The 24,199-nt window shown below is 41.7% G+C and overlaps 1 protein-coding gene across 5 annotated transcripts; it reads left to right on the top strand.

The window, feature by feature from the left end:
- The first annotated feature begins 79 nt into the window (after window positions 1-79).
- Window positions 80-22,236, top strand: setd2 (SET domain containing 2, histone lysine methyltransferase). 5 transcript variants are annotated; one of them, XM_044117684.1, is made up of 25 exons: window positions 81-451; window positions 2,504-2,566; window positions 2,678-2,775; window positions 3,381-3,496; window positions 4,515-4,603; window positions 5,497-5,518; window positions 5,613-9,514; window positions 9,621-9,752; window positions 10,374-10,502; window positions 10,744-10,867; window positions 10,940-11,017; window positions 11,110-11,207; window positions 11,325-11,457; window positions 11,614-11,748; window positions 11,830-11,958; window positions 12,578-13,609; window positions 13,710-13,758; window positions 13,840-14,158; window positions 14,654-15,377; window positions 16,002-16,127; window positions 17,218-17,354; window positions 17,442-17,553; window positions 18,740-18,814; window positions 18,911-19,012; window positions 20,482-22,236. In XM_044117684.1, exons 7-25 carry the CDS (start codon window positions 5,670-5,672, stop codon window positions 20,641-20,643), a joined length of 7,641 nt encoding a protein of 2,546 aa, XP_043973619.1. In that variant the 5' UTR covers window positions 81-451; window positions 2,504-2,566; window positions 2,678-2,775; window positions 3,381-3,496; window positions 4,515-4,603; window positions 5,497-5,518; window positions 5,613-5,669; the 3' UTR covers window positions 20,644-22,236. The 5 variants fall into 5 exon arrangements, with proteins under 5 accessions (XP_043973616.1, XP_043973617.1, XP_043973615.1 ...); XM_044117681.1 differs by lacking the exon at window positions 4,515-4,603 and having other exon boundaries at window positions 80-451; XM_044117682.1 differs by lacking the exons at window positions 2,504-2,566; window positions 4,515-4,603 and having other exon boundaries at window positions 80-451.
- The last annotated feature ends 1,963 nt before the right edge of the window (window positions 22,237-24,199 follow it).

Genomic DNA, 24,199 nt, shown 5'->3' with positions numbered 1-24,199 from the left:
TTGGTACCATCTTCGGTCTCTGTTTTTCTCCTAGATTCGCGCCCCGCTTCTAATCATGTGACATTAAAGGCATCAGCCAGAGTCTGCGAACATCTATGAGGAACGGTTTTCTTAATAAAAGCGACAGAAACGCATTTAAGGTTACCCTAATGAATCTGTGTGAAAACATGAATAACCAAATGAAACCTTTGTGCTTATATATTTCCTCATTCAACTTAGACAACTGTGTAGCCATCCGAGCACATGCTAGCTCGATTGACCCAACATTCTGCTTTGCTGAAGCTGGGGCGCAGCAGCAGCAGCAGCGTAGGAGCCTCTGATCCGACGATCATTTCCGACAACTCCGTATGGATTTAACGCCTGCATGCGTTGCTGCTTGATGGTTCACAAGGGGGTGATCACCAATTATTTTGAGGATGGGGGAACCTTGTGACCGTACAAACTTCGAGAAGTGAGTATCTTGTGAACCCTGTTAAGTTTAGTTAGGTTCATTTTGATCAAACTGTGGATACACAACAAAACATCCGTGGCTAGCATGTGAGCTAAGCCGGGTGAACATTCAGATAAGTGTCGGTTATACCTTTATATTAAAAAGTCCAAATGCAACTTCACATTGTGTATGCTATGATTTGCAGTGAGTGAGAACAACATGTCAGCTGGTTCGTAATATGACAATTTAATTTCAAATATTGACGAAAACGACACAAAACGGTCTGTTAGCACACTGAGTGCTAATGCTATTTGCAGTGCTGGATCTAGCCAGCATTGCTAGTGTTAGCCTCTGATGCGAGGAGATGTCGTCGAGTTTAGCTTTTGGTGAATGTTTATAGATTCAGCAGATCTGAGTAAGTGAACCTCCCACACAATTTGTTTACATCTACACAATCGTTTAAATGGAAGTATTATCATAATGCATGATAATAAAGGGGTCACAACATGGGCTAACAAATTCTTCAAACATGGCTCCCGTGAGGCTGCTATGCTATTTTACTTAAGCTAGCCAAGCTTGTTTAGATGAATTTATTTAAATACAATCAGAAGTTAATAGCTAACTTAATTATCTGTCTATACTATAACTACTATGTGTAGCATTTAGGAAGGCTAGAAACTTGCTTCTGACATAACTAATTATTTAGCAGCTCGTTATCTCATCGGAAACGTCGCTCCTTTTAAAGGCCATGTTTTGACTGGATCCACTCCTCCTGTCCAGGCCATGCTGCCATTGGATTTCAAGTTTTGTTTTAAAACATTTTTTGTCGACTAGGATATTAATGTCGAAATACATTTTATAAGGAATAAGTTTAACCGTATAAAGCCACTTGCTTGTTTTCGAGAGTTTTGGTAATAAAATGCACGTTTATCAACCAACGTTTTTGTGTATCGTCACTATTTTTAAAGATAAACGTGCATGCAGCCCCTTATCTGATTCGTGTTATACACTCCTACGGCATCGGAGACTATTGGCCCAGCATGCTGAAAAGGGGAGCACTTCCTGATAAACCTAACACATGCTTCCACATATGTAGAGAGATGGCAGAAAGTGGAGTGCATACTTTTAAAATTTCATTGCACATATTTAAATATTCGAACATTGCATAATTTTCAAGTAAGATTTATATTCTAACAATTGGGTCAAAAAGTTATTAAATCTTCATATTATAAAGAAGAGACTTTTATGTTCCAAAACTGCATAGTATGATTTGTTGCTTAAAGACATTAGTACCTCTGAACAACATTAATTGATGGCCAGCATATTGTGAAAGAAGGGTTTCTTTTTAAAGGGACTCCTCAATTGGAACAATATTAACGATGTTCCATTGATGTTCCATTGCAGGAACAGTCTGGTTCTTCCTGTTTTTTTTTGTTTTTTTTTGAAGTCCTATGCACTGATTCCGACCTAGCAGAGTAAATCCTGCAGTTAGGATACATCTGCAGATCCAAAAAGATTCTTTCAGCTCTACTGGAACATTTTTTTTTATAGCTGGTTGTCATTTTCAAAAACACCTGGATCCGCACTGAAGCGTTTTTAAAAATAATTATATCTGTACACAGAACTGGCTAAAGCTCTGTTTTTACTCTTCTAGACCTGTAAGGGATAAAATACTAGACATGTGCAAAAACCCTCCACATCAGATTAGTAAATAAAGAAAACAAGAATGGCGAACAATAAAACAAGTGTGGAGTCTTTTGTAGAACGTTTCCAGCTGCTGCAGTATTGGGTTATAGGTCAGGTTAGAGGTTGGGCTAATTCGTCAGCGTTTTTTTTTGTTGTTTTTTTAATTTTCACTCTGGAACCCGTTTAAACTCCCCTGAAACTCGTTTCCATTCCAGTTTTTGGAAAAATGCATTATCCTGTGGAGTAGCTCTTGGGTAATTTCTTTAAGCAGCTGTTTAAGAAGCTGCATCATATGAATTCATAGAAAGTGCTTACCTGCCTAGTAAAAGCTTCAGCAATGAGAGAGCAACAGCCTGATAGTCTTCTCTTTATTTGAATCATATGTAGAAGAAAGTGAAAGAAGAGAATCCACCCCTGTGAGGATCTTTGTAATGTCAACAGACCCATTAGGTAGAAATCGTATGGTAATTAGTGAGAAGAGCAGCTTGAATTGTTGACTATTTTTCTGAGATTTACAAATGTTGTATGTCATTTTGTGTTTCTTATCATTACCAAAAATAGAGGGGACACATGAAGTAAGAACATTTCTTGGAGATTTGCTTAATCGTTCAGTATTGATGTACATTTCTCAGAACCAGATTGTACCTCAACATTCAAGGGTGAGTTAGAACATTTTATTGCATAATATTGCAAGAGTAATACGATACTTGTCTTAGGGCTGACTTTGTAACCGTTTCAACTACTGATGTGACCTTTCCTGTTTCAGTCACAGTTTTCACTCCCCTCTGTTTTTATTACTTATGTTTTTATTTTCAAGTGGCTATGAGGTATAGCGGCAAAAGCTAAAACTGTGCAAGTTACTCAACAGGTTGTTGCTAGGTAACCAAAGAGTAAGTGAGTTAGTTGATGCCACCCATCTTGCTTCGCTGGCTACGAGAGGTTTAGCAGCTAAAGCCTTTCCTCTGTCTACATCCTCCAGGATGTGTTTCTGGGGGTTCAGTGAAATTATTGAAAATTCTATCATCATATCTTCTGTTGATATTGATCCATTGCAGTATAGTAATTGTTTTGTTGTCCATCTCTAATGTGTCTAAATATTGTGTAGGCAGTGTGAAATCTGTCTTGCACAAAAAGTTAATCTGATGTAATTTCAACAGAAATATTTATTTATTTATTTATTTATTTATTTTTCCCAGAAAATAGCTTCTGGCTGTTATGACCAGTGAAGCTTATTTCATTTCAAAATTACGTTTCTTCTTGTCAGATGTGGCGTCACTTTGGAGGTGCTCTGATTTGGATTATTGTCAGCCAGCAGCCTCCTCAGGCCTCCTAACCATAGGCGTGTTTCTCCATGGACGCTCTTCTGAAGTCAGAGCTCAGGTATTACACAGCAGCAACTGTTCTTTCAGTGTATTTTTGTGCTATAGTTTATGCATGTTCCCTGTTGCACTCTGTTCTGGTAAAATGTTCACCTCAAAGTCTGTGAAGGAATTTGCTATATTTTCTAGGCTTTTTTTTTTTCAAATACTGCGGGCAGTTCATCATGTCTTTGCTCAAATGTGATATTTTGCATTGCAGGTGGTACTCTGTATTTCGGTTTGGCTCCCAAATAAGCCGAGGCGAAAGCACTGCAGGCTACTGATTGGTCAAACACATTTCTCTCCCTGTACGCAAAACAACAAAGGAGTTTGCAAGTCATGAATAAAGCCATTGGGCTATAGCTTGTTCTTGAAGGAAGCACATTCTGCAGGTCCTCCCTCTATCCTCAATCAGTGGGAGTTGAAAACCGTCAGCAAACAGTTTTAGCTATTTGCTTACTTGAAGCAAAAATAGTTTATGTCGAAGATAATGTTGTAACTTTATAAGATTCAATCGGCTGTTTGACTGAATCCTTCTTGTTATAACTCTTCTATTGTAACAGATTGTCTCTGCAGAAACATCCCATTTTAAAGGTCAGAGAGAGGGGAAAAAAAAAGGAAAAAGAAAACTCAAGGGAATAAACGACCCAAATATTACTCAGTATTCATAAGCCCGGTCTAAGAAAAGAATGCACTTCATAGAACAAAAATCATATATTCACACTGGCTGCTTAGGAATATCAGTTGCTACTCTCACCATTTCACAATTAGCTGTGGTAATATGTTAGGTTGGTGTTTTTATTTACATAAAACCTTACAAATGCATTGAGTCACATGCCCAAGCTTCATTTGGACTTATTAGAGTATGAATGAAAGGAAGTTCAGGATTTACATTCTTTCAGTCCATTTGGTGGAAAAGGATTTGGACAATTAATTTAAACAATTAACCTGGGAGCTCCTAGTTTTGTTTCATTTCATTATTAGGTCTTTGTTCTTCATGAATGAATTTTAAAGTGTATTATTATATACTGTCTGCTCAGATTAATCCAAATTCAGCGAAATTGAAGACAGTGCTTCACTGCAGATGAACAATGGCCTAACTGAAAAAGCAGCCTTGGAGTTTTTGAAGGTAAAGAGCTGAGATGTCCTGCATTGGCTTTCTTAATAATCAGATCTGACCAAGTAGAAATTAACTTTCTGAAGGCAACAATCACACACAGAAAAACGCACTAACACTTCATTAAAGGCAGTCAACGTTGGTGAAAGCTTGCAAAGCAAATTTCATTGTTCCTTCGCAATCTGGAATTTATGTGCCATGCAGCCCTGGGAAAGCAGAGAACAGTATTTGATCTTCCAGACTTCATTGCAAAGCCAGCCGTACATCCAGTTTTCATGTTTAAAACCTGATAAATTTATACATTTATTCTGTAATAATTGACTTGATGAACTTACAAAAATGTGTCTGGAAATGTGGCCTTTTGTTATTAAAATATATATCGGACACCTGAAATTGCTGTTAAACTTTCACCATGGAAGTGCTTCAGTTTCTCTTCTGGTCTGATATCCTTACTACAGTGTTGAAAGAGGAATTAAATGTGTTGACTTGAAGTTAACTAAAGCATGAAGCCCAAACTATGTGGCTGCACTGGGCTGAAAGCTGCTCTATATGTGCTGGTTGGCTGTCACTTCTCCTTTTCTTTGTGAATGGAAATTTAGTAGAGATCGGGTTCAAAAATGGGTTTTTATGTATATTTTTGAAACCTGATCTGCGAAGTTAATTATTAATGTAATATACTTATAATTAAGGAAGTGGTATGATGTTTGAAATTTAAAGTGTTTTTGCGAAAAAAGGAATTTATGCTAAAATTTGTTCAGATGCATATTGCCATTAGTTGGGTTATCTTGTAAAATGGTACAATCACTGTGGACCGGATAACATTTTTATGCATAAGGTTTAACAAGGAATCTGTAAAACCCCTTTTGCCTTTTCTCTTATTTCTTTATGTTCTCAATGAAACACAGACAGGAAGGGAGTGCTGCTTCTGTAAGTTAATCTGGTAATACTCTACAGTTCTGAGAATTTCAGCGACTTGATTATTGATTTTTTTTATTATTTTTGTGCATTCTTTTCCCTATAGGTGAAGGTGGAAGGTCTATCCACGTCAGCTCTGATTAAAAGCTTGTCTCCCCGAGTCATGCTGTCCAATCATCTTTTACCAAAAGGAACCAAGATGAGGGTCAACCTGGAAGATCAGGGTCGTCAGAAAGTGTCCTTCAGCTTCTCGCAGACTAAAAAGCCGCTGCCAAGTTCATTCTTCATATCTGCCAATCCTGATACGACTGTCACTGAACCTCACAATGCCTCATCTCAGTCTATCTTGGACAAAGTGGGAAAGAATGCAGAAAACAAAACGGAGCAAAAGCAGACAGTCTTGGTGCCGTCACCTACACCAGAGAAACGTTCTCAAACGTCAACCTCGCCCTCAACTCGACTCCAAAAAAACTTAGGAAAGATGCATTTTAAGAAGCAAATTATTAGCGCTTCTGTTACTGAAGAGAATCCGACGCCTGTTACATCTGAGGAGGTGCATGTCTCTGAATCAGAGGTTAACTCTCAGAGTGACGCTGAAGTTCCAGCTCCCCCTCCTGAGAACATCATTAATGACAGCTCCCCTAAAAATATAACCACTGAATCCTCTGAGACAAAAGAAGATTCTAACCTCAAGAAATCAGCTTCCTCGTCCGGAATAGATGGTGATAGTTCCAGTTGTACGGATCGTGATTCTAATGTGAATAAAAGGAAAACCAGGTCACAGTCAGACAATGCTCCTCCTTGCTGTGAATCTGATGGAGACTTGACCCACGCGTCTTCCAGCCGCAAATCAGAAGATTCAAAAAGCAAAACAAGCTCTGACAGCCTGATCAAAGAGACAAAAAGGTCTTCCTCTAATTCACATGCAGGGGAAAAGGAGAAGAATTCCTCCAAGCGCACAGAGACTCAAGAACGGTCTTCTAGTTACTCCAAATCTGATCGTGATTCTAGGATGCCTTCCTCTCGCTCATCTCGTTCGGACAAGGATCGCAGGAGATCCAGGACTAGATCACGTTCTAGATCAAGAGGTTCTCGGACAAGTTCGTCTCACTCCAGATCCGAGAGGTCCAGGTGTGACAGAGCTTCTCGCTCGGAAAGATCGTACTATCACGAATCTGATCGGCGATCTCACAGGAGTTCTCCACGCAGGGAGAAACGACGCTCCCGCTCTCGGACTGAAAGAACTCGGTACAGTTCTGACTCTGAAGACGACCACAGGAAAACGAGGACGAGAACATCTGGGTCCAGCAGGTCTTCTAACTATTCAAGCTCGCATAAAGCATCACAATCATCTTCCTACTCGAGATCTGAGAAATCTTCAAAATCTTTAGAGTCTCCCCACCCTTCAGAGACTGACAAAAGGACACAGTCATCAAAGTCTGAAAGGACTTCAAAGCGTTCCTCAGACTCTGATTCTCAACATAGGTGCTCTCCTGATTTGGACTCCAGTTCCCGCAAATCTATCAGTCATCACAGGTCTGACACCAGTACCAAATCATCTTCTTCCAGTACTCGTAGCAAGTCCCAATCACATGAGAAGAACAGAAAAAACAGCTCTGGTGATTCTGAGGGAGAACACAAAACAAAAACTCAGTCTTCTGAAATAAATACAAGTTTGTTGGAGAATAGTAAAGACTCTCAAGAGAAAACCAGTAGACCAGATTCAAAGCAAGTAACTCCCTCTAGGTCCTCCATAAAATCCCCTAGACATCACAGACAGTCAGGTGACATGTTTCATAGTCCTGCCAAAGCGCCATCATGTGAAACCACAGCAGAATGTAGTCCTCAGATGGAAAGAGAAAAATCGGATTCAGAACCAGGTGAGGATGCACAGGGCAGTCAGGGTGATACGGACATGGTTTTATCTACTGAAAAGACTTTGCAAGATTGTTCAGGAAAGACCGAGCAAGCAACAAAACCAGTACTTGAACTAGAACCTGAAAATGCCTCATCTACAACCTTGATCAGAAACCTAAAGCTTGTAGACATTACTCTGGAAAATGTGTGCAATGTGAAGGCTAGTGAGCCAGATGTGAGCTTAACTCCAGCTGTTTTAAATTCAGGTGAAAGCAAAGATTTTATTGGTGAAAAAGATGGCAAAGTGCCAAAACCCTCTCTCGATGCTACAGAAGCAAACATCACAGATGAGCTCCAGCAAAACACTAATATGGAGATTGTTGAACCAAATGACGTTTTGGTAGCCGAAAATCAATATGACCCACAAAAATCTGATATGTCCTGTCTAGAAGCTGAAAGTCAGCTTTTGGAAGGACAGCAAAGTAAAGATGCCACCATAAAGAGTACCTGCACTACCAGAAAGTCTCGCTGGGATATTGTTGGGCAAGACTCCTGTGGAAATGATAATTCAAACAGGGCTGTTTGTGCAGAAAGTAATCTCAGCCCTACAAAAGTGGTATCTGTCAAAAGAATTGAATTCTTTAACGACGGTACTCAACATGACGTGGACAGTAAAGGTAACATTCAGTCCAGAGATGCTAAACATTCCAACATGGAGCAGGACGTCTCTTCAGTGACCTTTAAACAAGAAGACCAAAGTGAGCCTTCACAAGCAAGCACCAGCATTGACCGCTGTGATTTCAGTCGTCTTACCCATAAACCATACACAGATGAGCCTTCACACATGAACGATCAGTTATCCCAGATTCACTTAGCCATGTTAGGAAACATCCAGGGTACTGATGCCTGTGAGAGTAAATTAAAGGAGAGCACACACAGAAATAAATCTAGTAAAGGAACAGCCATCAATCAGGATATGCTAGCAACGCCCAGTGATGCCAGTGACAGCGACAACTCCGCGTATGACTCGGATTGCGACAATGCCATAAAGCAGTTTCACTCTGTGGTAGTAGTCCCCAAGCATTCCTCCCTGACAAAACATATGGAGGATGGACAAGCCTCTTTGTGCACCCCTTTACATATTTCAGAACAGCCCAGCACCCAATCGGGAAAAACGAACCAAGTTAACGCACGCCAAACTCAAACTACAACAACTAGTTTTGTTGAGTCGCCTCATATCGGCGTGCTTTGTCAGTCCCAGAGCAACATGATTGATAGCACCAGTCACTCAGAAGGTTCCAATGCCATCAGCGGTCAGGCTTTTGGAGCCGATCATACCGGTGCCCAAGGAAGTGCAACAGATTCAACCCCTTTGCTTGATAATTCCAGACAATGTGAGCAAAGTTTCAAGCCACATGAGATAAGCAGTCAAGGCGAGCAGGTGCACATGCAGTTCCAACCTAATACTCTCTCTGACAACATCAACAACAAGATGAGTTTCAGCTTGGGTTGGGATTTATCTCAACCAGAGCAGCCTACCAGCACCTGCCAGCAGCCCGATAGCAGCCACGGACCACAGTTAAACACTAAAGCATCAAATTCCAAGGAGTCAGAGCAAAGTATTCACTCCGGTACGCACCAATCGCCAAACATGCAAACTATCAAAAGACCTTACCTCCATACACATGAACATTATCAGGAACCTTCGAGTGAAATCCACCCGGACTCACTCACGAATGACCATGATGACTACAGAGCGGAAAAGTCATCGAGTCATAATAAAGCACTAATCACTCCAGGGTCTGCGAGCTCAGTGCAAGGTCCTGAAATTAGCAGCAACAGCAGGGGCCCTGCTTTACCTGAGCCACCCAGAGAGGACAATCATAGACCCCACAGAAGCAGAGGACCTCCCAAGAAAAGGCGTCCAGAAATTGAGTCGGATTCGGACAACGAGGCAGAAGCTGGACCATCTGGAAAAAGGGAGCGTCAAGAAGATGTTGCAGTTTCTAAGGAAGTAAAAGCCGAGGTGGACCGACCATCGCACACTCTACGCAGCTTTCAAGACAGCAGCAGATGGAAAGACTTGGCCAAGGTTAAAAAGATGCCCCCTTACTTTGATTTAATTGAGGAGAACAAGTACCTAACAGAGAGGTAAACAGTTGTCCAGCAAGCTTTTATATTGTCAAAGTATAATTGTTTTAAAATTTGATTCTTTAGAGTTTGACTGATGGGACTTTTTTTTAAACATCTCTTGTAGAAAGAAAAGCAAATCTCATCGAGATATCAAGAGAATGCAATGTGAGTGTCCAGTGTTGTCGCGAGAGGACCGCGCAAAAGGAGTGATGGCATGTGGAGAAGATTGTTTAAATCGGCTCCTTATGATTGAATGGTGGGTCATAAAGAAACTGTTTAGCAGTTAAAAGAACTTTACTTTAGAAGTGAACATTTTGTAAACCTCGAAATCCTCAGAAAGAAGCGAGTCGCTGAGGAAATAGGTCAGTTCCGTTTAAGCACAGGAGGTCTCATATTTAACATCCTTAAACCATTTCTAATCTCTGTTTTGCTTCCAGTGAGTCAAAGTGAGTAGTATATATATATATATTTTTAAATATCTTGAGGAAAAGATTTTAAGGATTTCTGAAAATCTCTCAATTTTGGTGCATTGAATTATGTTTGTATTAGTTTCAGACCAGATGTTGTGCCTCAATATTTTTAGGTAATTTGTTTTTATTGTAATTGTTAAGCTACATAGTGTTGTGGATGCTACTACTGCTAAGCTAGTTGAAATCATACTAAATCAAATCATTCTTTTATTAAATATATGTGGTTTTTATCTTCCTCGAAAAGAAAAAAGTAAATCTGGCGACTGAAGGCCTTTGCACTGAATTGTAGTTAAATTAGCATTTGTACGTCATTTTGGATAAAAGCGGCTGCCTAATGCATAAGCAACAACCCAAAGTATGTAATATGCATATTTTCACATCGCTTTGACTGTTTTCTTTCTTCACAGCTCGTCACGGTGCTTGAATGGAGCATATTGCTCTAACCGCCGCTTTCAGATGAAACAGCACGCGGACTTCGAGGTCATCCTCACCGAAGACAAAGGCTGGGGACTACGTGCCGCTAGAGACTTGGCTCCGTAAGACTTTTAGCTGTTGTCTTTTTTGATATTATTATTCTGTGCAAGATTTAGTTTTTTTGTTGTTGTTCTTTTTTTTTTTTTTTTTTTTTTTTTTTTTAGCTCTGTCTCATTTTGCATAGCATCAAAAATTATAGAATTTCCTTGTTGAGTCATAATTTAATGAGATGCTTTGCTGTTGGTTGTTAAGGTCGTAGTTGAGATCAGAACTATAACCTTCTGGTTTTTTTTGTAATCTCAGAAACACATTTGTCCTGGAGTACTGTGGCGAGGTGTTGGACCACAAAGGGTTCAAATCAAGGGTGAAAGAATATGCTCGCAACAAGAACATCCACTACTACTTCATGGCACTAAAGAATAATGAGGTGAGTTAGGCTGTAATAGATTTTAAATGACCACTTGAATGAAATGGTAACCTTCCTGTTGCATCTCTGCAGATCATTGATGCAACATTGAAGGGTAACTGCTCGCGATTCATGAACCACAGCTGTGAGCCGAACTGTGAGACCCAAAAGGTACTGAAGCAAAAGCAAAAACAACTCTTAAGCAATTTATTTCTAAAAGTTCTGCTGTCTGAAATGTATTCATTTTAAAAACGTTTCTCTAGTGGACTGTCAATGGCCAACTCAGAGTTGGGTTCTTCACCACCACGGCTGTCACTGCGGGAACTGAACTGACGTTCGATTACCAGTTTCAGAGATATGGGTAAGATTTTCCTCCAGTTGTCTTTTATCCCGAATTGCATTTTGTGGCAGATTTTAAGTCATCCTTATAGAGAGAGTATTTAAGAGGACTTCACCGTTGCTTTTTCTTGCTGTGCAGGAAAGAAGCACAGAAATGCTTCTGTGGGGCCCCCAGCTGCAGAGGCTTCCTCGGTGGTGAGAACAGAGTTAGTGTTCGAGCGGCTGGAGGGAAGATGAAGAAAGACCGCAGCCGAAAGAACGCTCTCACCACGGTCAGTCTTAGAGCGCGACGACTATTTTTGCAGGCAACAGCGGCATTTCTCCAATTATACTTTATTAGTACTTTTTGGAGATATGTGCGTTCACTCCAAGAAAAATATTTTAGCAATAGTTCAGTGGAACCACATGTTTGTTTGTTTTTTTCACAGGTGGATGAGGAGCTGGAGGCGTTACTGGAGAATGGAGAAGGCCTGTATGACGAGAAGCAGGTGGTGTCTCTGTGCAGACTGATGGTCCGAGTGGAAACCATGGAGCAGAAGCTCCTCTGCCTTAAGCTCATACAAGTACGAACCATCAATGCTGCTTCATTTGCGCCCATCCCTGAAATCCTTCCAGTGTGTTTCATGTGTTTTGTTGCTGCACAGGACACCCAGAATCCATCGTGCCTGAAGCAGTTCCTGGATCATCACGGCTTGTCCTTGTTGTGGATCTTTATGGTGGAGCTCTCTGAAGCTAAAGGCAACAGCGCTAATAACAACAAACTGCAGTTAGAGGTGAGATTTATTATACATTTTTGTTAAGTTTAAGATTAAGGCAGCAATGGACCAGTTGCATTCTGGGATTTGTAGTATTTGCTCTGCATGTTTTGCCCACCTTCAGGCCAGCTCTAATAAACATTTGGAATATTTTGCATATATTCAATAACACACCATCCCCAATTTGGCCTAAGGTTGACCCACAAGGTTGAATCAAAGCATATTAATGTAGATTTACGTCCAATTGAAGCTGAATCCGAAAATTCACAGATGCTGTCCGTCCAGCTTGACTGAGCTTGAGCTACTTTTTATCGAAGATTGTGTAAAAATTTCAATCCCTACGTGTACAAAGCTTCTTGGTGTAACTGCAGCAAGACTTTCTTTATAGTATGGACTCAGAGGGATTGAAACCACCCATCACATTTTTTGTAAAAACAATTAAAAGCCATGTTCCTCCCAGTACCGTACTAAGCACTACGTTTGATTTTTCTACGACAAAAAAAATTCTCAGTGAGACGCATGAAAGCTTTATATTGTCACAAAATAGCATAAATGCTTTTGCAATTCGTCTTAAGTGGTGACCAGTCATGAAGCCCTTGCTGAATCTAAACTGCATGCCTATAATCTCGTCTTGCAGATCATGAAGACCCTGGCGGTGCTCCCCATCTCGACGAAGAATATGCTTGAAGAGAGCAAAGTCCTGACCCTCATCCAGCGGTGGGCTCAGATCAAAACCCTCCCTCAACAGGCTGAGATGGATGGCTACTCCAGCGAGAACACGTCCCGCGCCCAAACCCCTCTCAACACTCCCGATGGCTCCTCTGCCAAAATGGCTCCGGAGCTGGACGGCGACACGTCCAAACCTGCCGTTTACAGGCGCCTCAAGATCATCAGCGAGAACAGTCTGGACAGCGCTCTGTCTGACGCCAGCAAGGCATCCGACGGGAAGGAGGACGAAGAGGAGGAGGAGGAAGCTGAAAACCTCAACGCCGACCCTCCCGACGGAGTTAGCTTGAAGGAAGAACACCTGAGCGAAGGTGTGGAGCCGACAAAAGAATCCGTGGAGGGGTTTGGGAAAGAGTTGTCAAGACAGGACGAGTCCGAAACGAGCTCAAGCAGTCAGCAGCAGCAGCCCCAGGATGTGGACATGAAAGATGAAACCGAGTTAGATTCGAAGATTAAGGAGACAAAAGAGGGCCCTACAAATGAAGCTGAGACTCCAAACGTTCCATGTGAGGCGCAGGCGAGTGCAGAAAACCAAGAAAGCGAAAAAGTACCTGAAAAGGTGGAATCAGAAGGAGACCTGTCCTCTGTTAAAGTGGAGGAGCCAGAGAGTCAGTCCAACCAAGCGGTTCCTGTAGATGTTCCAACCGAACAGCCGCCAGAGACAGAGGAGACGCAAAAGGAAGCGGAGGAGGAGGTGAGCACCGAGCCCCAGCTTGGTGAATCTGCCGCAGAAGCCCCACAGAACTCCGAGACCCCAGAGGCTCCCGTCCCCGCCGAGGGGACGTTGGTGCAGGTGGAACCGTCGGTGATAGGAACGCCATCTCAGGATGAAGAGGAAGGCGTGTCGGACGTGGAGAGCGAGAGGAGTCAGGAGCCCCACCTCAGTGTTTTGGACATCAGTGGCATGGCGGCCAGACTTCTGGAGAGCTGGAAAGATCTGAAGGTTAGTGAAGACCGAATCCCTTTCAAAAGTCGAGCTGGGAAACTTTGTGTAAATGTTTAAATGTTGCATCCTGAGAGATCAAATAAACTTGTCTGTTCAGGAGGTCTACAGGATACCAAAGAAGACTCAAGTGGAAAAGGAAGCAAGAGGTAGGAGATATTGCAATATGTTTCTGGTTTGTTGGCACTGAATTTTTGAGGTTGATTTAAAACATAAAAATGTCCTTGCAGATCGCAGCCGTGATCGTGACTTGGCTTTGACGCCACGCGCCAACTCCGGCAGTCGAGATCGGGAAAGAGAGCGAGAGAAGGAAAGGGAGCGCGACAGAGAGAGAGACTATGACAGAGACAGAGACAGAGACAGAGACAGAGACAGGGACCGGGACCGAGAGCGGAGCCGGGACCGGGACCGGGACCGAGACCGAGACCGAGACCGAGACCGGGACCGAACCGCAGACAAAACCCCTCGCAACTCTGAGCGACGGAGAAGACGCTCGCCATCTCCGCCCACCTTACCGTATGAGAGGAGCAGCCGGCGCAATGAAGAGTGGTAAACCTTTTATGATCATTTTTTTTTTTTTATAATTATTTTGAATATGGAAATAATACCTAGCTTCCTACTTATTACACAATAGCGTGCATGTCACAATATCAAATAAAACTTAAGCACAACAACTTCCGAACACTATAATCAGAGAAAATAGCTGCCGTATGCAAAAATCACGTTTGTGACGGTGTAGATCAAGGATGTCAAACTCATTTTTATTTTGTCCTCAATGGGCCGGTGACTTGGCAGTGTTCTGCTAAAAATATCAAAGATCTTTCTCCATTAATACTTAGTAATACTCTGAAGTATGAGAAGCAGAATGTAGGGTTTCCATTAGCTGTGAGCCATAGTCATCAGGATTTCAAGAAATGCTTGAACTATATCACCTTGTGTGTAAACTTCTGTAGAAGTTGCACTTTACATAAAATAATTTTGCAACGGTATTCTGTTTTATTGCGATGCACCTTTACAGCATCTGTTTTCCTTGAATTATTTAAGGTTTGACACGCCGAGCGGCAAGACACAGAGAGGGGCTGGAGGAAAAGAGCGCAACAAACTGTCCACAGAGGAGCGCAGAAAGCTGTTTGAACAGGAAGTTGCTCAGCAGGAAGCCCAGAAGCAACAGCAACTTCAGCAACAGCAACAACAACAGCAGCAGCAGCTCCAGACTCTGACTTATGACCCTCTAGTCTATGCCTCCAGCCCCGGCTTCATCACTTACCCCCCCGGGTACCCCATACAGACCTTTGTGGATCCCACCAACCCCAACGCTGGCAAAGTCCTCCTGCCCACCCCTGCTGTTGACCCAGGCCTCAGCTACGAACAGACTCCTGCCTCAGACCTCAGCCTTCCATCTCCGTCCTCCACATCCCAGGCCCCTCCGGTCTCCAACGTCTCCCAGCACATCACCACCACCAACCTCACCACAGCTAACCCACAGCCGTACGCGCAGCCAGCCGTAGCAACCCAGGAGGGAGGGGTCGCTGTGCTTTCTGTGCCGGCCCCACAGGCCCCTCAGGCGCAGAGTCAGCAGAGCTACGCCACTCTGTGGGACCCCGCCACCCAGCAGGCGGTGACGGTGCAGACGCAGCCGGCACAGCAGTACGCCGCGGCTCCGGGGCCGCCGCAGACGCAGACGGCCATCTATTACCAGGGCCAGCCGTGCCAGACCATCTACAGCATCCCCACCGCCTACCCTCAGGCCAACGCTCCAGTCATACAGGTACAACTCCCAATGCTGAGCCTGTTCCCATCAGGACTTCACTGAGATTTTCTGATTTGCCTTCATAAAAACATATTTTCTTATTCCAAAATGTGTAAATTTGTAGGAAAGGACGCATTCTGCAGATAGAATAAACTTCTAACATCAACATGTGAAAAGCTTATAATGCTGTGCTTGACTTAGCATCAAGACGATCAGGCTAATCCCTTGAATAATTATTAGATTAACCAACTAATTGGATAGCAAAAGTTACTTTGGAGATTTAAGTTTACACAATTGGAACCAGGTGAAGCTCAAACTATGACACTTGAGGAGTTCTGGGTAAAACATTCGCAGAGGTTTTTCAGCTTTAATGCGATATGTATACATTTTTTGTACGTTTTTGAAGTAAGTACTGCTCTGAATGTGTCATTTAGAAAATGATCCTTTTCTGAATTTGTATACTATAACGATTAATAGATTACAAAATTATTTGACCAATATTTCAATGATCAGTTAATCTGAATAATCGTTTAAGCACTGAATATGTTGCACAGCTCAGTTTTAGTTGAATGCACCAGCTCAGTCCACCTAGTTTTAGTACGTTGCGAGTGTCAGTCCAGTCAGACTGCTGTGTGTTTCCAGGCGTACACTGAGCCCACAGCCAGCTACCTGCACGGCCAGCCGGTGTATCCGGGTCATCAGCAGGGCGTGGTGGTACAGCAAGGAGGCACAGTCACCACCATCGTCACGTCCCAAACTGTACAGCAGGTAACCACGACGACTCAGCTTAGTTTTGAATTTATGGACACAACCACCAGGCTTAGCAAGTTTTCTGGGGGAAATCCTGCAACATTACTCAGTTATAAAACTAAACATTCACATTTTTAGAAATGTAAATTCTTCATACTTTCAGTGTGTTATTCTGTGATCATAAGACCATTTGAAGATAAGTGTGGCTTTTAAGAGCAAGTATATATTTTAGGCCAACTTAGTTCATGTCCCATTTAGTCTAAAAATTATTGCCAAATGTGTGCTTTATTTGTTTCATTCCCATAGAATGAATGTAATAAATCAATTAATGTTACATTCTCAATTGTAAAAATAAAACAAACTACTTATTACTTTGAATTAAATTGATCAGTTTCTCTTGTTAGTATTAAACATTTAAAAGTCCTATATTTAGTATAACCACATGGTGGCAGTATATAACCAACCATTCCTTTTCGAAGAGATCATGCAAATATTAAGCTTTTTATTTTATTTGAATTATTTTAATATCTGTCGTATATTTTTTATGCTTCCATTGCGTGGAAACATGGTTATATTAATAATTAATTAATCTCAAACGAATAAAATATATGTTGGAACATTATTGTTAAAGCCTCCGAACGTAGAAATACAGCTGTGAGACTAGATCTGTGGCCGACATCTGACCCGGTCATTTAGTTGTTATGACCTTTCAGTAAACAGAAGAAGGAGAAAGACAAAGATCTGTGTGAGGAGAGAAGAATGAAAACGGTTGTCTGCTTTGTAAAAACTAGGAGAGACCACCTCCAGGCAGTAATTTGCTTGTCAATGCTGGCAGGTTGAAAGACTCTTAACAATATAAATAAGGTTTTAAATCTTGTCCGTATGAGAAACATTCTCACGTTCTGAACGTTACGTAGAAATCCCACTAAACTGATGGCTTGATCTTTATATATTAGAAGAATTTATTAAAGGACAAAGCTGCTCTTTTTAGTTTATTTGTAAATAAACAATAGATGTAGGGAAAAAAACGACATCCGTTTATTGAGCCTTTAAAGAGATTTTGGCGATTCATTTCTCCTCATGTGTATTCTCTTTTTCTGTTCACCAGGAGATGATTGTACCCAACAATGTGATAGACCTGCCTCCCCCCTCACCCCCGAAACCCAAAACCATCGTCCTACCTCCCAACTGGAAAGCAGCCCGGGACCCTGAAGGCAAGATCTACTACTACCACATTGTCACAAGGTAGGTGTAGCGGCGTGTGTATCACATCTGTGTCCCTTGAGAAAAGTCCCGTCACACATCTTGATCTTGATGTTATTTTGCCTTCAGGCAAACGCAGTGGGATCCCCCCACCTGGGAAGGCAGCAGTGACAGCACAAGTGTTGACCATGAATCTGAGATGGACCTGGGAACACCGACCTACGATGAGAACCCCTCTAAGGTATTTTGTGGGCTTCAGAGTAAATTTCTTGTGACAACGCTGCTTCACTTTTCCGTTTGGGTCCCTGGAACTTTCTGCTCAAGTGCCACAGAGCGTGATCACAGTGTTTGTGATTAAAAATGCAGCACCAACGATTACTTTCAGCTGTTTCTCTCCAGGAAGAGGAAAAAAATAAAAAATCCTTCTGCACCACATCATTCCCACTGTTATAAACTTGCTGATGAGATTCCCCTCACATCAGAACCAACATGGAGACTCAAATTCCAAGTGTGCCCACTCACTCCACCCCCTCCCTTAGCCTGAAGGCCGACCGGGGAGAGGAGGGGGCGGCTGAGCTTATCTCCTCTTCCGCTACACAGTTTGTTTTCCCCCTTTGTTTTCATCCCGTCTCCGGCAGTAGTGGAAACCATCTGGAAGGTCTCGCTCTCATTTATTTGCGGCCTCTTGCTTTATAGTTTGGAGGAAGCACGCTGCCGCCATGTCCTTTTTTTTTTTTTGTCTCATCTGAATTGCCACAGTAAGAAATTGAGGAAAACAGCAGAGCATAATGAAAGCATGAACAGTGTCTCACGATACAGTCAGACGGCGTTGCTGTGGAGATTCGGGACTCGAAGGCTGCCAGGGCTCGCATGTAGACTCAAAATTTATTTAAATATATTTTTGGATCTGAAAACATGTGGAAAAATGACAGAATATGTGATATCTTTATTTTCGGATCTACTCTCTCTCTCTCTTTCCTTAGTCATCCGTCCATCTTTCTATTTATTCTTTTGTCCCGTTGTTTATCTCCTTTGATTTTTGCTGATTCTGTTAATAAAGCATGTCCCCTTGTAAGCTTCATCATTAACTCTTGTTTATAAAATCTAAAGTAGACTGTAGAATCTACTGGGGATTGAATCTGTTTCAATCTCCTGGTAGATTGTGTTTTGTTCAGAGTGATTTCAATAAGCTATTGTTTTTAAAGGCTGGAGCCACAGATGGTTCATTGTGAAAGGATATCCCTCATCTAAAATAGCTGCTGAAAGAACCTTGATTTATAAATGGTGCTAAACAACAGTTTGGTTTGGCGTATTAAACACTGTAAATATATTCTAGTAATATATATATATAGTTATAGTTATGCAATGAAATATGATAAACTCCAGTTTTGTTATTTCACCAACCTCGTTGACTATGATTGTCTCAGTTCTCCACGAAGACGGCCGAAGCAGACACTTCCAGTGAATTGGCTAAGAAAAGTAAAGAGACATTTCGCAAAGATGTGAGTCCAAGTCTCAGTTTCCTTGCTAACATTCTCGTCATGACCGCTACAGAGGGTCCGTCAGATATTCTTATATTCCTATTGTGTGTTAACCAGATGTCCCAGTTCATTGTGCAATGCCTGAATCCGTACCGGAAGCCGGACTGCAAATCTGGACGCATCAGCAACACAGAGGATTTCAAACACCTGGCTAGAAAGGTAAGTAGAGGCAAACCAGTGTTTTGGCAGGGTTCTACTGCAGTCTGGGAAAGTCTGAAATGTTTCCTAGGTCTGTGTAGGTACGGGAAAAATACAGTAAACAAACCAGATCTGTTGTCTAAAAGTTGCATCCATCCATTAGGATTTTTATGATTTTTTCTTTTTCTTTATTCATACTAGGGCTGAATGATACAGTTTTTGTTTTTGAAGATTACATTTTCGGAAAATCTGGATTTATGTTTTTTTGTTTGTTTGTTTGTTTGTTTTTCACCAATTCATTCGCTGGGTTTTCATCGTTCAGGGTGATGATGTCAGCACGCCTAGGGCCGCCATCTTTGTTTGACAAGCGTAAACTTTGAGTTCGGGTCATCTGTAAGATTAAGTATTATCTAAGATGTTATTTTAAAATATGAGAATAAAGTAATAATATTAGGAGAATGAAGTAATTATTTTATGAGAAATTCAAATGAGGAGTATTGAGCAACTTGTGAAGTTATACTTTGGTATACGTTTGACATATAATTACATGCATCAGCATCATATTATTATCAGTAACAGCACTTTGAAACAATCCCGCAAACAGCTGTGTGTATTTCACATGACCTGAGGTTGTTCATATCAGATAACTAATCTTTTTTTACTCATTAAAACAACGTTTTCTCGTCTAATTTTAAGGCATTTTTTTTCTGGTAAAAATGCATCTTTTTGTGCCAATATGACTGTATAATATAGAATTAAACAAAAATTCTCACAGCCTGGCCCTAACACTCCCCGGTACATCTCAAAGAAGGGATGGATGACTGAAATAAGCCACTTTTGGAAATTTTTATTTATTTTTTTAAGAAAAGAAACTAGCATTAAAAAAAGAAAAAAGATTGAAATTGGGAAAAACATTGTCCTTTATTTTCCATATCGTCTAGCAATAATTAGTACTTGCATAAGCTGTCTCAAAACGCTTAAGAACGGTTTAATCTTTCAAAGTAATGTGTTTCAGTGTCTTCCTTTCAGCAGCCTCCGTTTAGTCACACCGTGATTAAAGTTAAGCTTCTAGTAACATTTCCCAAGTCTTCTCTGATTCACAGTTTAATAGCTGACCTCCCTCGATGTCACATCCTTGAGAGAAGCCATTCCACACGCAAAACATGTTGCCATCCTGTATCTTTGAACTCTCTCAATGGGCTCTTATCACTCATGTCCTCAAATAGTTGCGTGGCTCCTTGTGGTCGCAAGGATCGCTCACTCACACATACCAGCAATCTGAGGAAACGCCTGCAGTACATGGATAAGTTTGGCTTATCCAAAAGGAATTTGGTCTTCTCAAATTATAAAGAGCAAACCATCTACAAGGAGATTAACGATCGAACCGCTTTACCACGCCGCATTATAATTACGTGTCATAATTGCGCGATTCACTGCATTCCGGGTTCAGAAGACATTCGTAACGGTTCTACCTCTGCTTTACGTCGCAGCTAACTCACGGAGTCATGAACAAGGAGCTGAAAGCTTGCAAGAACCCCGAGGACCTCGAATGCAATGAGAATGTGAAGCACAAGACTAAGGAGTACATCAAAAAGTACATGCAGAGGTTCGGCTCCGTGTACAGGCCCAAAGAGGACACGGACGTGTACTGACCGGACCGAGCCGCGGGGATCTTCCCGTTTGCCTCTGCGCTCGCTCACACTGGAGAAGCACAGTTTTGCCTTCCCTTTCACTCCGTTGTGTATGTCCTGGACAGTGAAGTAGTTTATTTTTTTTCTTTTTCTTTTTTTTTTTTGTATTTATGTCAAAGAATTTGCACTGCTGCCCACGAATCTCTCCTGGCTTCGAGAAACGCACAGAAGGCTCCACGATTCAAGCCTTTTCAGGTGGCTCGCTTGAACGCGATGAGACAGAGGGGTGCTACAGAGACTGTGTTCACTGACTGCCTCACTTTTAGTTTTTTGTTGTTTTTTTTTTTGTTTTTTAGTTTTGTTCCCCACTCCCCCACTATTAAATGTTCCTGAGATGATCCCTCTCTTTTTAAAATCTTTCAGCCCTCGATTCCGAAGTATTTAGTGAGATAAAAAGAGTCAGTGGAGCTTTCCGCTGTTTGAAAATGGATCGGTGACAGAGCAGTCCTGACTCTTTTCTCGCCAGCCCCATTTCCACTGACTAAATATCTGGTGCTGCTTTTATCTGGGCTGCCGAGGTCCAAGCTCTCACTGTCCGAACCCTGCTCACTTCACCAGAAAAGCCTGCAGCCTCCTTTTTGTTTTAAGAATGCACCAATAGGCCGAGGTCAGAGTGGCATCCTAATGGAAATTCCAAGCAATGTGCCCTCACTGGGAAATGAACTTTTACTTACAGTCCACTGAGGGATCAGACAAGGACGAGCAGGTTGGGGAAGGGGTTGGAGCTCGGGAGTTACTTGATCTTTTATCAATTTGAAACCTGAAACAGGGTTGAAAGTCGTTGATTGGTGTGCTGTTTAAACTGAGGAACAGTTTTTATTCCCCCCTCTTCTTCATCCAGCTCCTTCCCCAACCGTCTTCTTACAGGAATACTAAAAAATGAAGTTTGTAGCATTGCAGTTTTAACATTTGCTAAAAATGTTGTGTGCTTTGGGTATTTTTAATAGATAGTTCTCATACTGAAGACCCTTGGTTTGGTCAACTTTGCTCCATGAACTCATTAATTTCCCATGTTCTTTTTTTTTTTTTTTTTTACTGTTGACAGTAAAAGTTTGTTCTCTTAGCATTAGATCACGATTTCCTCACAGCCCATTAAATTGCATTAAACAAAGTTCCAACATATGTACATTGCTTTATATGTGAATATATTGAATAATAGTTTTTGGGAATGTTTAAATGAGCAAACACTTTGTAAAAGGACTATCATTTCTTGAATAAAGTGTAAATAATGTGTAAAAATAATTACCAAAGCTGTAAGCAGGAGTGAAGGGCCCACCAGCACAGTGAGCCCACCCATCCTCACCAGCTCAGTCCTCCTGATGCAGTTCCCACTTCAGCCCGTCTAACTCAGTTTTTCTTCATTTTTTATTTTTTCACTGGCCAGGGAGGTAAACATGTTTTCTTTCTGTTCATTGTTGGTGCCGTTTTTTTTTTTTTTTCATTATTTTTCTATGTACAAAAGTAAGTTCCACCCTACTCTACTGTAAGTATTGTGTAAGCACATTGTCATACCGAGTGTACAAACATTTTAAAAGATAATAAACCTTTTTTTTTTGTAAGATAAGGCCTATTTTTTGCGTTGTAAAAAATTGTAGCTTGCAAATGGTAAAATCTTTAGTTTTTATGATTTAAAATCTGAAAAGTGTGGCATGCAAATTGTATTCAGAATGCACGGAACATTCTTTGCTGGAGGTAGAGATGCCTGTATTTTTATTTTTAAGCATATTTACCAGATCTACACATGCAGAGGTAAAAATATAGTTCCATAATAACGGATGGAGAGGATCTGTAAACATCTGACTGAATGCTTAGGGCCATGGTCCACCCAGTACGGTCAACCTCTGCCTCAGACGCTAATCTTTGGATAACCAGTCATCTTAGTAACTAACAAGTTTCCATTTTCTTAAAGAAAATTGTCCCCAAACCCTGATTCTGACACCGCTTTGTTGCGTATTAATGATACACAGTGTATTAAAGATACAGAGTATTAACAATGTTTGTTTCCCACAATCTGTAGCGTTTTAGCATGGTCTGGCCAAATGACCTCATTCCATATCATTAGTGGTTCCCTGCTCTTGTCAAAAATCCTCAGGTACATGTGCTCTGTATGTTTTAGGTGACTCCTGAACACCTGGCTTAAATGGGTGATTAACAGGTTTCTGTAGCACTTGTTGGATACAGAAAAGGCAATGCAATCATTTGAATCAGGTGTGCTGGAATGGAGACATGCAGGGCAGGGGTACCCAAGGAAAAGGGTTGGGAACAAATGATAATTTTGTTTATTATGCCATTTAAATATCAAATTGTACATTCACACACTGATGATGGCAAGCTACAGGATTGTAGCTACAGTGAGATTGCAGTCTTGTGCCATCAGCCCTTCTGACCAACACCAGCAAGCAAGGTGGGTGAAGTGACTTGCCCAAGGAGACAAACAGCGATGGTGGGCGGACCGAGAATCACACCGATGAACCCCTACCGCCATCGCCCACACTGCCTTACATGGTTTGCTGCAAACTGTGGAGAGCAGGAGTGCTGAAGTCAAGCCCGCCACCGTCCTGCAACTTTGAGAAGCATTCCTTCTCCAACATACCTGGATGGCTGGTTACCTGGCCTGTTTAGAGATGAATGACCGCTGGTGAGGAAATTCAGCCATTTGATCCGGTTGGAGTAAGGATGCGTCTAAAAGTTGCAGGATGGTAGCGCTAGGTGAGCCCTGAAGTAATTTGTTCGCGCTGGATGTTGACACAATCTTCTGCTATTTTGTGTTGCTCTGTTGCACAAAATCCCAGTAAAACAAAAACACGTTTGTGGTTGTTTTTGTTTAAGGCTTCAGCAGCTATAAATATTTTTACAAGGTATTTCCGCTAAGTATCAAGTTGCATAAAAGTTACTTTTTTTTTTTTTAGTACCTTAACTTGCTGCATGATTAACATCTCAGTGCTCACCCACTCCTGCTTTAAATTGCCATAAGGCCTGTGGTGCACATGGCATGAATACAACTCTGGCACATTTTGCACAGTCTTTAGCCAGATGTTTGGCCCCTGCAAAGGGAAACAAAGTGATCAAGTGCCTTCATTAGAGATATCTGCTTGCTCTAAACATGGAGACCTGTTGATGAGTGGAGAGAGTTGCTTGCAGTGCTTTACTTCTCTTCCTCAATCCCATCCCCCTCTTTTTTTATTTATTTATTTATCTTTTTTTTAAAGTGTGTGCACATTCCGCACGCCTGTGTGCTCCAGACCGCAGTTAAGCAGTCCCTTCTGGAGTGTGTGATGGCATGTAACGCTGCCTCGGGCCACGCGAGATGCCTGCTCCCACTTAGAACTGAAGGCAGAGAGATCATTAACAGATCTGAGTTCAGCGAGACTGAGCCTCGGTGAGAAATGGGAGGCTCTCCTCGATGAGGGTTTGACCGAAGCTGTTATTTTGAGTTCACACTCAAATGATTAAAAAGGTAAGCATTTCCCTCAGGGTTTTGGACAGGAAGTGTTTTAATACTGTAAATCCCTTTGAT

This window comes from Gambusia affinis, linkage group LG05, assembly GCF_019740435.1.
Source record: "Gambusia affinis linkage group LG05, SWU_Gaff_1.0, whole genome shotgun sequence".
Taxonomy (NCBI): Eukaryota; Metazoa; Chordata; class Actinopteri; order Cyprinodontiformes; family Poeciliidae; genus Gambusia; species Gambusia affinis.
Note: the sequence above shows the minus strand (reverse complement) of the source record. Positions and strands in the feature narration are given on the sequence as shown.